At 42.4% G+C, this 15,827-nt stretch overlaps 1 protein-coding gene across 4 annotated transcripts in view; it reads right to left on the minus strand.

Annotated features, from left to right (window-relative positions):
- The window catches only part of LOC141919417 (granulocyte-macrophage colony-stimulating factor receptor subunit alpha-like), a 41,153-nt gene extending 31,898 nt beyond the window's left edge, over positions 1 to 9,255 (minus strand). For 3 of the 4 annotated variants that reach the window (XR_012621976.1, XM_074814949.1, XM_074814947.1), the window contains exons 1-5: positions 9,140 to 9,255; positions 8,252 to 8,345; positions 4,581 to 4,710; positions 4,313 to 4,488; positions 2,822 to 2,961 (exon numbers count right to left, since the gene is read on the minus strand). Coding sequence is in view for 3 of the 4 variants with exons in the window: in XM_074814949.1 (XP_074671050.1) it covers positions 2,822 to 2,961; positions 4,313 to 4,488; positions 4,581 to 4,710; positions 8,252 to 8,336 (531 nt within the window). In the remaining variant the exon portion in view is untranslated. The other variant, XM_074814948.1, reaches the window with a different exon arrangement.
- Between the last annotated feature and the right edge of the window lie 6,572 nt (positions 9,256 to 15,827).

Below are 15,827 nucleotides of genomic sequence, written 5' to 3' on the forward strand. Positions count from 1 at the left end.
CCCTTGTCTAGATCATCAATAAAGATATTAAACAGGAGTGGCCCCAAAACCGAGCCCTGGGGGACACCACTCGTGACTGGCCGCCAACTGGATTTAACTCCATTCACCACAACTCTTTGGGCCCGGCCATCCAGCCAGTTTTTTACCCAGCAAAGCGTGCGATCATCCAAGCCTCGAGCAGCCAGTTTTGCCAGGAGAATGCTGTGGGAAACGGTGTCAAAGGCCTTACTGAAGTCAAGGTAGACAACATCCACAGCCTTTCCCTCATCCACTAAGCAGGTCGCCCTGTTGTAGAAGGAGATCAGGTTTGTCAAGCAGGACCTGCCTTTCATAAACCCATGCTGACTGGGCCTGATCATCTGGTTGTCCCGCATGTGTTGTATGATGGTACTCTGGATGAGCTGCTCCATCAGCTTCCCGGGCACCGAAGTCAAGCTGACAGGCCTGTAATTTCCCCGATCATCCTTCTGACCCTTCTTATATATGGGTGTCACATTGGCCAATTTCCAATCTGTCAGGACATCCCTGGTCAGCCAGGACTGCTGGTAAATGATGGAAAGCGGCTTGGCGAGCACCCCAGCCAGCTCCTTCAGCACCCTCGGGTGTACCCCATCCGGTCCCATAGACTTGTGTGTGTCTGTGTGATGCAGTAGGTCACTGACTGTCTCCTTCTGGAATGCAGTGGGGTCATTCTCCCAGTCTCTGTCCTCTGGCTGAGGAGGCTGGATTCTCTCAATACAACTAGTCTTGCTACTAAAGACTGAGGCAAAAAGGCATTAAGCACCTCAGCCTTTTCCTCATCATTTATTACCATGTTTCCTTCTGCGTCTAGCAGGGAATGGAGGCTCTCTCTGGTCTTTCTTTTGCTGCTGACATACTTATAGACACATTTCTTGTTATCCTTGATTGCTGAAGCCAGATTAATTTCCAGCTGGGCTTTAGACCTCCTGATTTCCTCCCTGCATAGCCTCACAGCCTCTTTGTAATCATTGTGAGTCACTATCCCCTTCTTCCAAAAGCTGTAAACTCTCCTTTTCTCCCTGAGTTGCAGCCAAAGCTCCCTGTTTAGCCAGGGTGGTCTTCTCTGTCACCAGCTTCTCTTACAGCACCTGGGGACCGCCTGCTCCTGTGCTGTTAAGACTTCCTTCTTGAAGAGTGCTCAGCCTTCCTGGACCCTGTACCCTTCAGGATTGTCTCCCAAGGTATCCTTTCAAGCAGGTGTCCAAACAAGATAAAGTCAGCCCTTTGGAAGCCCAGGATGTCAGTTCTGCTTCCCCCTCTCCTGGTCTCTCTAAGAATAGCGAACTCTATTATTTCATGATTGGTGTGCCCTAGTCAGCCTCCAGCCGCCACATCATCCACCAGTCCTTCTCTGTTCACAAAGAGGAGATCCAGCAGGGCACCTTCTCTGGTCGGTTCACTCACCAGCTGTGTCAGGAAGTTGTCTTCCACACATTTTAGGAATCTCTGGGACTGGTCCCACTCTGCTGTGTTGTATTTCCAGCAGATGTCTGGGAAATTAAAGTCTCCCACAAGAACAAGGGCAAGCGATTGTGAGATTTCTCCTAAATGCCTGTAGCATATTTCATCCACCTCTCTGTCCTGGGTGGGTGGCCTATAGTAGACTCCTACTACAACATCTGCCCTGTTGGCCTTCACCCTGATTCTAACGCAAAGACACTCCACCCTGTCTTCACTACACTTGTGCTCAAAGCAATCATAACAGTCCCTAACATACAGCACCACTCCACCACCTCTCCTTCCTTGTCTATCTCTCCTACAGAGCTTGTAGCCATCAATTGGCACACTCCAGTCATGGGAGACATCCCACCATGTTTCTGTTAAGCCACTACATCATAATTTTCCTGTTTCATCATGTCTTCAAGCTCCTCTTTTAACAGTTAGTTGAGCTTGCAAGAAAACTCACCTATGAAATAGCAGGCCCGAACCAGGCTAAGAAGGTCCAAATAGCAGAAATCCAGGTAATGCCTTCAATCAGCCACTAAGTGTCCAAATCTGGTTGTAGTAAAGGCAGGTTTTTCCTTTATAGTCACTATCTGCCACCCTGTGGTCATTTGACGCAATTCTGCCACAGTTACACTATAGGTTTACTAACACAGCAATCTCATTCCTTTCCTATTGCTATAAAAAGACTTATAAAGCCAAGGATCTCAATTTCCCTTTCAATAGCTTAAATCTCTCCCTCAGTAGCCTGTGCGTATTCACACTGCCTTTCTGCTTTCTCTCACATATATTTTCCTTTTATTTAACATTATACAGCTTCAACTTTGGGACCAACGGGTGTGTTGCTTATATATGATATCTGGATAAGCTATTTATATTTCGTTTATAGAGAAATTTCATTCACCTCCATCAGCTCATACTTGTTAAGTGGATGCCTATTTCTCTATTCAGTATTTACAGCCCAGCTCTGCCCTTTCATGTAGATGCAGTCACCTCTGGAAGGACTCCAATCCACAACAGCTCCAACAGGTTTTGGTGAAAGAAGTGACATTTCTGAGTTTTGTCACAGCTGTGATACGTTCAAGTCTTGATTAACCATGCTTCTCCCCTTAGTTCCACAAAGTCACAGTCTTCCAGTGTATCTCCAACAATATCTCACTCAGGGGAATGGGGATAAAAAAAATGAGGCAGTATGGCGTAACAGGGTGCCTGAAAGGCACAACTACAAAGGAATATGGTGCTATGTATGAGAAAGGCTACACCATGTAAGGGAGACTGATTTTCTGTTCACCCATGTGTACTGGTAAATGCAAACATATATATTGATGTTAAATGTAGGTGAAGAAATTCCTCTTACCTTATACTTTATGTTGATTTCATATTTAAAACACTTGTCTTTGTTAGAATGACTTATTTGGGGTCGTTGCCATTGAATTGTGCAATCATTTTTCATTTCATCACAGTTGACTGTGATATTTGATGGAGGCATGAGCTTTTCTGAAATGATATAGCCAAGAATTCAAATAATTACAATCACTTCATCTCTTTTTGCTTTGATAAAAGAGAACGAAATTGCAAGTAACACCTCTGTGAAGAAAGATACTTACTTTTGTGTAGTTTTCTTAGCAACCTTGTTAGAAATAATTGAAAGACCAAAGTTCTTTAAGACCAAAGATCTTTAAATTCTCTCCCCAGGATCAGAAAAACAGGGACTAAGCCAGGGAACAACTTATGAGCATACAAAGATACAAGCCCCCTCATTTACTTTTCTAGATGAATAAGGTAGAGTCCTGTCTTCCTTTTATAAGGATATTTTTCACTGTGGAAGAACAAGCTGATTCTAACCCTAATGTAAGAAATCCAAAGGTAATTTCTTTCTTCAAGCCTCCTCACACAATGTTTCTATGACATGAAGGTGTTGTTTGGTGTTGTGAACTATGTAGTTTATTTCCCCTTTCCAATAAATTAGCCATACAAATTTAAGAAAGGCACTTCACTTTTAAGAATCTAGCCAACTTCATCATGCATACCCCCTAATTTCACAGATGTGAGCAAAAATATGAGGGCCTTTATATTTTGATCATCGCCAAGGACTTGATTATTGTAACAGCAAAAGATAGTCACTCATAACAGAAAGGGTATTAAAAGACTGATAGAGGAAAGCTTATTTTTAGCTAGACTACTCATTTACATCAATCCTTAGAACAGACCTGGCCTATTTGTGATGAGCTATTTGGTCAAAGAAAAGTCTTGTGTCATCTGTCATGAGTGTCAAGGAATGAAGCCTTGTTTGTCCATTTTTTTGAGACAATACCAAAACCAGTGGGACTTTTTGCCAAAAAGGCTTTGCCATAGTAAAAGTAATTACACAGGATTCTTCCAAGTAGAGCACCACATGTGAAAGAGCGTATGAAAACCTGGGGTATTTTGTACACATACTAATTTCTTTAATTGAGGGTATGGTGTTGACATATGCCATCCCCACTGGCAATGAGAAGCAGAAATCAGTGCTTGGATAAACTTCTGAGTCTCCTCTGTTGAAAGGTCTTTGGCCAGCAGTGAAAGGACAGCAGGGGGGAGTACAATCTCATAAGTCCTGTGGACCTTGATGGAGAAAAACCTAAAAGCAGTAAGGGTAGATTGCCAAAGAATCTGAGGCAGGCTGCAGCTGTGGAGCTTTCTTGCTTAATTTCCCTCATTGTTTTGTTCCTTCGGAATAGATTTTCTTGAAGATGCCAGTCTCTTACTGTCAACTTTAGGTGAGGCAGGGTACTTGATTCCTTCTCATGGATAAGTACTCTACTACCCTTATGAAATAATGAAAATGAAGCAGAAAGAAATTACTCACCAATTTTATACAGTCCAATGTACTCATCATAGAACTGTATCGGGGAGTCTTTGCTAGATCCATTCACCAGGAAGTAAGATTTTTCAGTCTTTATCATCACATTTTGGAATCTACATCCCGTGTTTCTGCCATTTTCATCTTTAATGTAAAGCTCACATTCCATCACATCATTGTCTCTGTATATAGCAAGGTATTTTAGTTAAACGTGGGCAGTGTGATGTGTCAAATGAGATTCCAGACTTTCCTAGACTGAAGCAGACCTACTTACCTCGAGTTCTGCCAGTAGAGAAAATATTGGGTATCTCCTGGAGCATCCCTGCCTGCCTGCCAAGTGCACTTCATGAGCGATATGTTATAAATCACACAGGAGAAGTTTTCAATGGCTGACCCATTCAAGCCTGCAAACACAGGAATATCTGTGATGAGGAAAACTCATGTGACTGCTCCAAGCTGGAGGATCTTGCACACGCTTAGATATGTTAGACACCTGCAACTCCAGCTGGTTATTGCTTGAGTTAGGAATGATTTGCTTCATTTTAGGTAGTACCACTGGAAGATATTTGCACTGACAGATTCAATGAAGAATTTGTCATGGATAAATCCTCCAAAGGTATGATTATAGCTGCATCTGATAGAATAAGTCTCAGGGGAGTCTACACTGCTCTAGTACAGGCTGACATCTAAAGTTGCTACCCCTGTGCTTTGAATTGTTTCTATTCAAAAGGAGACACTGGTGTCAAAATGCCACAAAGTGATACATTTGCTTGTCATCCTTCAGTACCCTGCTGTAGCATTTCTATTTGAAGGATGTACTTCAGTGTCCTCGCAAATGAGTGGAGAGCATGAGGAGCTTCCCTGTGGACTCTGGAGAGGGAGAGAAACCCAAGTGCAGAGCTGTGAAGTTTTTAAAGACCTCAGGGAGGTGTAGATGTAAACTTGCAAGGTGTTTGTGCTCTGCAGAGATACCTTCTTCCACCTGGGATTAACATCAGGAATCATCTGCTTGATGAGGCAGGAAATAGTGCCATTTTGTATATGTCAACTCCATGTTGCTTAAATGAGCAGATCTTGTACCTCATTGTCTTAACAGTCTCATATGTATGACCTCTCTCATACGAAGAGGAGTAGACTCTCTCAGATCTTTCATTATTACTGAAAAATATTAGGCATTACACCATGAATTACGCTGTGACAAAATTCAAAGTGTCACAGATTTCTCAAGGAAGAATTTAAAAACTACAGCCACAAACCTGTTTTGCTTTGGTTTTTAGTAACATTCTAAAGACATTGAAATGCAGTCAATAAATTATTAGTAAACAGTTAAAAGAGAATTGGCAATTAAAAACATGGCACCAAGCAAGGTGACAACTGGGGACTAAAAAATTGCTGAGCTAGTTGTAGGAACCTACTTTTCTTTTCACAGAAACATTGTTATAAGGCTGTGAAAAAGAACCTGTTCAATCTACAGGAAAAATGTAATTAAGGAATTAAAGGTTTCTGTTTTCTTTTACCCCCAGGCCATTGGAAACAGGCAAATCCTTTCCCAAAATCTAGCGTATTACCTTGAGGAATATATCTACATATACTTGAGTATGTGCCATTTATGTTCACTGCTGTGACAGAAAAGCTTGCCCGATTGTGCAGAGGAAGTGTTATATTTCCAAACATGCATTTCATATTCTCTGCCTGGAAAATGTCATGCAGAATTTTACTTTTTATTTGTTTGTCTATTGCTTTACATAATGCTACTCCCTCTAGAAAGGGCTTAAGCTTGTGCTTGATTTGTAACAGTGGGACCACTACGATAGCAAAGTAGGTACTGATGTCTTCACAGGCTCAAGAACTCTCTTCCCAGAAGTTTTGGGTAATTAACCTTTACCAGTGCAAGGTGAAGAGTTCAGTGCTTCCCTCCAGAAAATGTGATGGCAGTGTTAGGAATAGCAGTTCCTCCCTCTTTCTTCCCATAGTCCACCAAATCAGTTGAACTGCCTCAAAATAGGGCATATGTGCTTTCACAAGAATCAACACATGGCTGTAATGTGCTTTACACTCCTTTGAAAGACAAAGGGCGATACCCCACAAAAGACTGCCTGGGCAAGGAGCTGGCTTGAGGTTCATCTCCACCATTAGCTTTCTAAAAGCTAACACCTAATTTGAGCAAGTCATAGATGCCTTGTCTATGTAGTGGTGAAGGAAGACACAAACAGTGGCATATAAGGTGCATGGGATACCTTGCCTTCAAGCAGGGTCTGTACCTCTCCAGTGGCTTCTGACACAGTTTAGAGGACGATAATTTCCGTGCTTACATGGTTGAAATGAGGGTGACATGAATATACTCGAATCTGTGATTACTGATACACACAATATAACCACACGGAGTATCAGAGTGGCCCGAAATGTCTGAATTTTCTAGAAACTGCCTGTAGAAACATGAATGCTTACCATAGCTGTGGTATTCAACTTGCCTGACACAGTAGCATAACATAAATTGCTCCCTCTCTATTCATGCAAACCAGACTTTCAAAACCAGTATCTTCCTTTTACAGTTCCTGTTCCTGAAATAGCTTTATTTTGGAGATTACCTACTCAATCAAATGCAGAAGAAATATTAGCCAAATGGATGAAGACAGCTTTGAGCTCTAGAGAAAGAGAATTTAGTCAAGGCAGAAGTAATACATGTATGGGGGAAAGAATAATCCCAAGAGGACAACTTCATTACTTGCTTTGAAGTATCTGTGTAGCTTGTAGAGGCCAGTGAAAGAGAAAACTATTTTAATTAACAGATATAGTAGTTACAAAATAGGAAATGCTTATCTTGCTGTCTTCTCTGCATAAGCACTGAAAATAGACTAAATCAGAAGCAGAAGTTGCCTTTCCATAGAGTCATGACACTTCTCAAGTAACCTATTTACACAAGATCTGAGTTCTAGACCTTCTGTCTGCTATCAAAAGTTTGGATCTGAATTGGAGCTGAAGTTTGGAACTGATCTGGAGATTAATTTGGCAAGGAATGTGAAAAATAATAATTTCTACTTCTACAGGTATGTTGGTCAGAAAAGAAAATTAAATAAAGTGTACCTCCCCTGATAAATAAGACAGGAGAACTGGTGACAGCTGGCATGGAGAAGGCTGAGGTAGTCAATAAATTTTTGCTTCAGTGTTCACCATCAATCACTCTTCCCACATCTCTCAAGTCTCTGAATCTCAGGGCAGAGACTAGAGGAATGTCCCTCCCATTATAAGAGAGGATCAGATTTGAGACCACCTGAAGAACCTGAGCATTCATAGGTCCATGGGACCCAATGAGATGCATCCTAGGGTCCTGAGGGAATTGGCTGATGTAGTTGTCAAACTACTCTCCATCATATTTAAAAAGTCATGGCAGTCAGGCAAAGAAGTCTGGTAACTGGAGAAAAGTGAATATTGCACCCATTTTTAAAAAGGTTCACTAGGAAGATCCTGGGAACTATCGACGAGTCAGCCTCACCTCCATGCCTGGTAAAGTTACGCAACAGATCCTCCTGGAAGTTATGTTGGAGCATATAGAAGACAGGGAGGTGATTAGAGACAGCTAACATGGCATCACAAAAGGCAAATCATGCCTGAGTAATCTAGTGCATCTCCACAGTGGAGTGCCTGCATCAGTTGATAAACATCAGCAGCAGATGTCATCTGCTTGGATTTCTGTAAGACCTTTAGTATGGTCCCCCACAACTTTCTTGGATATGGACCAAATTTCTAATAAGTGAGTCTGGCATCTCCACTGCAAGTGTCACATAATAGGATCAGTAAGCTGCAGGACTGATTCCCAGATTTTTGGGTGCAGATGTTACTACCTAGCACATCTAAGACAGAAGGCAACTTAAACACAACTACCTGCAATGAGAAGCATGTTGCACTCCATCTTGGAGGACTGCCCCATGGATGTATTCTACTCACAGTCTGTGCAGTTCCAGCCAACACACAACTGGATGATCAGCAACATCCACTGGGTTATGAAGATGAGTGCAAGGGCAGCAACCATCTCTTCCTCCTTGGAGAGAGAAAACATTGAAACTTTATCAAGGTGAAAGATGCCAGTGTGAACTGCTTTCCCCTAAATTTGTGTAGTCTGACCTGCTCATATGCCTGCTTCCATATCATTTGACTATGTCTCAGTTCTGATGGAAGGAAAGATTAGATAGACTTCTCAAGCAGTCAGAGAAATGTTCAAATAAACAGTAACAAAGTTAAAGAAGTTGTCCTTTTCTGTAACAAAACACTTTGTTTTGTTTGTGACGATTTGTTTGTGATGATTCGTAAAACTGGTGATCTCAGGAGCAGTGTGTAAGTTATATACATACATTTGGTGACTGCTATCTTAAGGTCTAAAGATTATTTATCTATCTGCTATATACAAAGGTTAGTCTGCTTAGATGTCAAGCAGGTGGGTAAACATCTGCAAACAGAAAATATCAAAATAGGTCACAGCAATATCTATCAGCTCGTTACCCAGTGGTGAATATGGTAAGTTTGGTGAGGGTGTTAGCTCCTGTACTTTCAAGGATGTTTTTGAGTATATGCTTAAAAGTGGATCTATGAGTGATGTCTAACTTGTACAGATTCAGTACCAAACCCAGTAAGAAAATAAAAATTGTGACCAGGACCTATCTTAGGAGGCAGTAGGTACTTTATTTGCAAAATAACTTCATTCAGCTAAGTTCCATGTATTCCTCTGACAGCTTTTTAGATTTTGCCTGGCACATCACTCCTCCAGCCCTGGACTTCCTAGAATGTCAATGAATACCTCAGCAAACAAAATAGTCAGAAAGACAAAGATGGACCTACCTTCTATTTCAAAATGTCTTTATCTTGTTTATCTTTCTGTCATAGTCTTCAGGCTCAGAGAAGATGGAAAGACTCATATTTAAATGGTTGTATAGCTATAAATGGTGCTGTCTCACTTGTTGCTTGTGTTTTGGGGAACTGTCATACCATCGGAAGTGTTGCAAGATACAATGTTCATCACTTCCCTCCTGATTCTTACCAAATTCATGTAATTTCACAACTCGTGATTTCATATAACATGAACAAGCAGTTAGCTGGTTAAATTTTTCTTTCTGTTGTACAGAGCCCACTGGTTCTTGGAAATCTGGTGAGTGACGAAAAATCCTTTCTTTCACAGGTCTAAATAATACTGAGTAGTAGAAAGCAACTCAATACAAACCATCTCTGGGGGGCTGGGAGCAGTGGGGGATCCCCCTGATGGATCAGGGCAGGGCCTGGCAGCCAGGGTCCATCCCACCCCCAGCCAGGAGCAGGGCAGCCCGGGGCACTGGGGAAGCCCCAGCCCCAACATTGGGCACTTCTCTGTGGATGGGTCCAGGCCAGGCCAGGACATGGGCCTGTGGGTGGGCCTGGGTCAGCGGGGCCCATGGCTGGGCAGGGCAGGGCTGTGGGGAGCTGGAGACCTTATACCCTGAAAGGCTTTGCTTCACAGAAGACAATGTAATTTACTTAATATGGAGATTTATAATACATGTAAAGTAATTTCATTTCTTCACATGTTGAAATTGAAGCGTCACTAGAAAATATTACATTTTTCAAACAGAAAGATATGTCAATATTTCGGCTTAAAAAAAAGCAGATCTGTTTTGCTGGAGTTAAAAATTTGTAGGAGAGAGAACTGTCCACGTGCTTCTCTATCACTCCCATTTCTTGTGTATTATATTTGGAAAACATCACGTGCTGCCCAGCACCCTTCCAGGGTGCTCCAGAATTCACCTTTATCAAAATCCCAAGGTAATTCCTATCCTACTGTTTCTTTATTGACATATGGAGTGATATAACCATATCAGCACTAGCTCATATATCAGCTATTGATACATAACTAAGATAGTTATTTCCCAAAGAAAAAGCCAAAGATAGTGAGTGCAGTGCTGACTGTCTTTGGGGACAAAGAAGGCTTACTTTCTAGAGACCTAGAAATGCCTAGGGTCATGAGTATTTCTGCTTCCTAGATTCCTGCTAGAGTGTGAGATTGACGACTGATGAGCTATAAGTGGACCATCTTTTTCCACGTTCATTCTCTTATGTTGGTTGTAAACATGAATGATACTGAGTTGTCACTGAGACCAGCCAACACCCCAAAGAGGATATCTGACCTGCTTTCTTCTCCACAACTCACACAGTATAAAGGGAACAGGTGTAGCACAGCAAGTCTACTCATCATATTAACAACTTTTTGACTGCAAATGTATTTTCTACAAAAATAAAAATTGAACCAGCTCCTCTTCTGCTCACATGCAGTACTAGAAGCATAGAGCAAGGCATGAACTGAAAAACAATGTATTAAGTGATGCCTTATGGTTGTGCTCATGCATTTGATCATGTTTGTCAGTAACTCAGTACTGACTGAGGAGATGAACAACTAACTCACCTTGAGGATCCAGAACTTAAAAAACTCCAGTCATCCCTAGAAACATTAATAATGAGAAATCAACAGAGACTGGCTTGGTCTTTTGTGGTTTCAGAGGTAGAGATCTAAGGCAATGATGGCTTTATAAGGACCAGTTCATGAGAGTACACTTTCTTCATACGCTAGGAGAGAACAAAAATATGACAAAGCTTTCCTGAAGCGTAGTTATGAAGCAAATAGTGGGAATAAGGAGCAAAAAAGAATACGTGGCTATTCTACCAAAAAGCAGGTTTAGTCATAGAAGAAGCTCTTTTTGATAAGAATCACTATGGCTACCCCCTATCACATTGAAGGTGTCAATAGACAAAGCAACTGAAAGTTTAGACTTCAGGTCTGGGCCCATGATAGTCATTCAGAGGAAAAAGTAGTCCATTGTCAGAAGTTTCATTGTACTTCCAGATTAAAGAAATTCCATATTTATCCATGTAGGTATTTTCTGAACACTTATTGTGCTGTAAAGGTGGAAGAAAGGACTTCTGATCACAAAGAATGAAAAAACTCACACTTCATTGTGTCATCATCTTTGGAGAAAAACCATTCAATTTTGCAGTGGTAATAGACTACATTTGATGGAGAAAGGGGGAAGGGAAGTGCCCAGGGTAATAAAATCAGAGCTGTAGGAAGTGTCATGAAGAATCAAAGGGGATTCTAGAAAATGAAGAAAAACTGAGTTTCCGTACATCTGCATTTCTCTCCTTTTCCCCATACTTTTACCTCCCTTGGTCTCCATCCTCCAGTGGGTTAGTTCCCAGAGCATTAAGCAGTCTCCCACTCACTCCATCAGCAGACACCTGAAGCAGGAGCTCTGTTCACCTGTTGGCACCTCACACTGTAGGTGCAGATAAGGGAGGGAGTTGAGGTGAGCCATGCAGCCCAGAAATTGGGCTGTGGAGGAGAAAGGAGAGGTTCAATTGCACCAAAGTTGCATTTGCTGATCCTGCATCACTTTAAGGATGGTGTTTAAGGGCAGCTGTGGCTGTGAGGGGGCCGTAGTTCCATCCTCTTAGGGAGATTTCTTGTGTGCCCACTGATGCTTGTGTGACTGAATTGCTGGGCAGCGTCTGTATCTGAGACACCCTTTCATCACACTGTTTAGTACTGATGCAGTGGGATGTTGACTGCCCTGGGAAACTGTGTGTTTTTTCTGTGCCTAAGGTCCAGGGAAGTGCTGTCAACTTCCAGCTTTTGAGCCATCCCAATTAAGCATCTTGCAATAGGTGGACAAGGACAAACACATCTGTCCAGTGCTGGGTTCTCTTTCTCCAGCTGAACTCTCAGCTGTGTGGCTACTTGTGCACCCCAGGCAAAGTCCCATGCTCCCACTCTGAAAATATCCCAAGCCTATAGAGCAGGCAGCAGAGGAGCAGTGTGCTTTCTGGTGCTCTCTCAGATTATACACCTCTGTAACATTATGAGGAAGTCTGGGTTTTGAGGTTTTGGGGTTTCAGTACTTTTTGTTCTTAAGCTGAAATATACTGAAGCAGAAGAATCCAAACAGCCCACAAAGACAGTGGTGTTACCACAGACAAAGGAACTGTCTTACCCGGGGGATTTCTTTGCTTACCTATATTTAGGGCTAGTCCTCACCTGAGGCTTTCATAAATGCAAACTAATTAAAAAACATAAAAAATCCCCAAGCAAAGCTGGTGCTCTTCATGGTGCCACCAAACTCAGTTATCTTTTAGAGGCCAGAAAACTAGTGTTGAGTGTCCTCGCTATGACCCAGGAGCTGGAAGAGAAATGAGAAGAAGAAGAGAAAGAACAAGCAAGAGAGAAGAGAAAGTTGGGCAGAGACACTAGGGCTGTTTACAGACTTCTAGCTCTACAGGGAGCAGAGTCACTGTAGGAACATGATTAAAACCAACCTTTCTTAAAAGTCCCAAAACCTTGAAGAATAATTTATTGCTCCAACAGCTATAGGAGTGCTTACAATAAGTGCCTGGGCATTTCGCTATGCTGATGCGTTACAGCTTTTGTGTAGATGGCAAAAATACAAATGGGAGACAAGACCCTCTCTTTGGTACTTGCAGCAAGAACTTTCTAGTTTTTAGCAAATGTCTTTCTCCACAGAACAGAACAGCCATAGGAGATCAGAATAAAGGACTTCTATCTGTGTGAACATCTGAGTCACGTGGTTAGAAGGTTATATAGCATGACCATCCTTTCCCAGTGAGTGTTGTATTAGGTCTTTGCCCAGGGATGAGAAAGGGATACCTTAATCCCACCCCTACTCCCACCTCCCCTGTTTCATAGATGGGATTTCTGGTGTTCTCATCAGGGTGCTGGTTGTGAACAAGTTTTCTGAATGGCTTTGCAGTCTCAGCAGCTTTTGCAGTGAAAGCAGTGGGGATGTAAGGGGTGCACCAATGGCCATGATCAACTGTGAGTGAAGCAGGATGGAGAGGATCCAGTAGACTTTATCTGTTTAATTCCCCTTAGATTAAAGTAAGCTTTGTCTTTAGTTGGTCACTTGTGATGTAAGCGCTCTTATCTTTAGGCAGCTATAACTTAAACAGAAGGCTTCTGCTCTGGTTCTGTTTTACAAAGTTATTCAAGAGAAATTGTTAATGAAAGCTTATTTAGAAACACAGAATCATAGAAAAATTCGGTTTCAAAGGTGACTTCTTGGAGGTAATGCGGTCTAGTGGAATTTTATCACCCTGAGAGAACTTTATCTACCATAAGAGGATTTCAACCACCTGAGATGACTTTAACCATCCTGACACCTGCTGAAAAGGCAAAATGGCAGAGTATAAGCAAGCCAGGAGAATTACAGAGATCACCAGAAACAATATTTTGATGTAGATGCCAGACAAGATGACTGCAGGAGGTACTCAGCCAGATCTGCAACTCATCAAAGAACTGACCACAGATGTGACAGTCATTGACAGTCTTGACTGCAAGGATCATGATATAGTGGACTTTAAGATCCTTACAGAAAGGAGGAAGGCAAATAGCATGCTATATAAGTTGGATATTATTAAAGCAGACTTCAGCTTGCTTAAGGCAGAATAGAATCTCAGAACTAGTGCTCTACCCATGTCTCAGCTCTTGGCTGAGGCACTGGCAGTAATTCAGAGACTTCCACTATGGATGTGTTGGACTACTGCCAGCAGCTTTGGTTTAGCCTCCAGCACATCCTTCCTGTTCTTTCTTATGTTTTGGATACCATGACATGTACCATGGCTCATCCCTTGCAGTCCCAAGTAACCTCTCTAAACAGCTAATGACATCTTCCACCTTTGCCCTGGCACACAATCTACTATGCCAGAGGTGTCCTTACATACCTCACAGATGCAAGTCTCTGTGCTCTCTGCCACCATTTGCTTCCTACTGACCTTGTGGATGTGGCTGAAAGGCAGAGCTCAAAGGATTGTAGTGAATGGGGCTACAACTGGCTGGCAACTGGTCACCAGTGGTGTTCCTCAGGGTTCAATTCTAGGGACAGTTCTGTCCAATGTATTTATTCACAATCTAGATGCAGGGGTTGAATGCACCATTAACAAATTTGCTGATGGTACCAACCTGGGAGGTGCTATTGACTCTTTTGAGGGACAAGAGGCCTTGCAGAGGGATCTAGATAGATTGGAGCATGGGGAAATGATTAATGGGATGAAATTTAACAAGTCCAAATGCCAGATTCTGCACCTAGGATGGGTAATGTCAGGCTATATATACTATATAGTGTATATATACTATAAAGTGGTAGAGGAGTGGTTGGAGAGCATCCCTGCAGAGAAGCATCTGGGAGTGCTGGTTGTCAGCAGGCTCAGTGTGAGCCAGCAGTGAGCCCTGGCAGCCAAGAGGACAAACTCTACCCTGGGGTGCATCAAACACAGCATAACCAGCCGAACAAAAGAGGTCATTACCCCACTGTATTCAGCGTTAGTGTGGTCTCACCTTGAGTCCTGTGTGAAGTTCTGAACCCTACAATTTAAGAAGCATTTGGAGGTACTCAAATGCATCCAGAGAAGACAAACAAAGATGGTGAAAGGTCTGGAAGGAATGTCTGTAAGGAGAGGCTAAGGACTTTGGGTTTGTCTAGTTTGGACAAAAGGAGTCTGAGGGGTGACCTCTTTTCTCTCTACAGCTCCCTGAGGAGGGGAAGTGGAGAGGGAGGTTCTGATCTCTTCTCCCTGGGATCCGGTGGTAGGACATGTGGGAATGGCTCAAAGCTGGACCAGAGGAGGTTTAGACTCGACATTAAGAAGCATTTATTTACTGAGAGGGTGGTCAAACACTGGAACAGGTTTCCTACAGAGATGGTAGATGCCTCAAGCCTGTCAGTGTTTAAGAGACATTTTGACAATGACCTTAATAACATCCTTTGATTTGGCCAGCCCTGAATTAGTCAGGCAGTTGGACTAGATGATCGTTGTATGTCTCTTCCAACTGAAATTTTCTTTATCCTATTCTATTCTATTCTATTCTATTCTATTCTATTCTATTCTATTCTATTCTATTCTATTCTATTCTATCCTATCCTATCCTACTCTATCCTATCCTATCCTATCCTATCCTATCCTATCCTATCCTATCCTATCCTATCCTATCCTATCCTATCCTATTCATCTCCTCTGTTGCAGGACCTCCTTTGGTGCCTGCCTGCTGGATCTCAGTTCGCAGTATCAGTTGGCTCAAGACATGCCACCCTCCAGCCAGGAGTCTGCTCCAGACAGAAGTGAAACTCCCATAGCAAGCTCTGATTTGATGAGGAAAACTAATTCCAGCTTCTCAGTTTAAGGGCCACCATACTGAGTTTTTTCACCCGGTACAGTCTTTTCTTAACTTTTTCTGTTTCACAGGGATTCGGTTTACCAGAATGTGCAAATCACTCGAGACATTGCCCTGTGCAGGAGTCTGTCCTATGTTTTTTTCCTGACAGAAGTGCAGAAACCAAGATCAAACCAACTTCAGAAGAAGTCATTTTAGCAGCCTCAGGTAAAGCTTTGGCAAAGCTAGTCAGGAACAGAATTGCTTAGTAGGCATGGGTGATCTTTAGTGTTTATTCTGTAGAGACCACCTCCAAGTAGTGCTGATGTGAGAAAAAAACAGATC

This window comes from Strix aluco, chromosome 2, assembly GCF_031877795.1.
Source record: "Strix aluco isolate bStrAlu1 chromosome 2, bStrAlu1.hap1, whole genome shotgun sequence".
Lineage (NCBI taxonomy): Eukaryota > Metazoa > Chordata > Aves > Strigiformes > Strigidae > Strix > Strix aluco.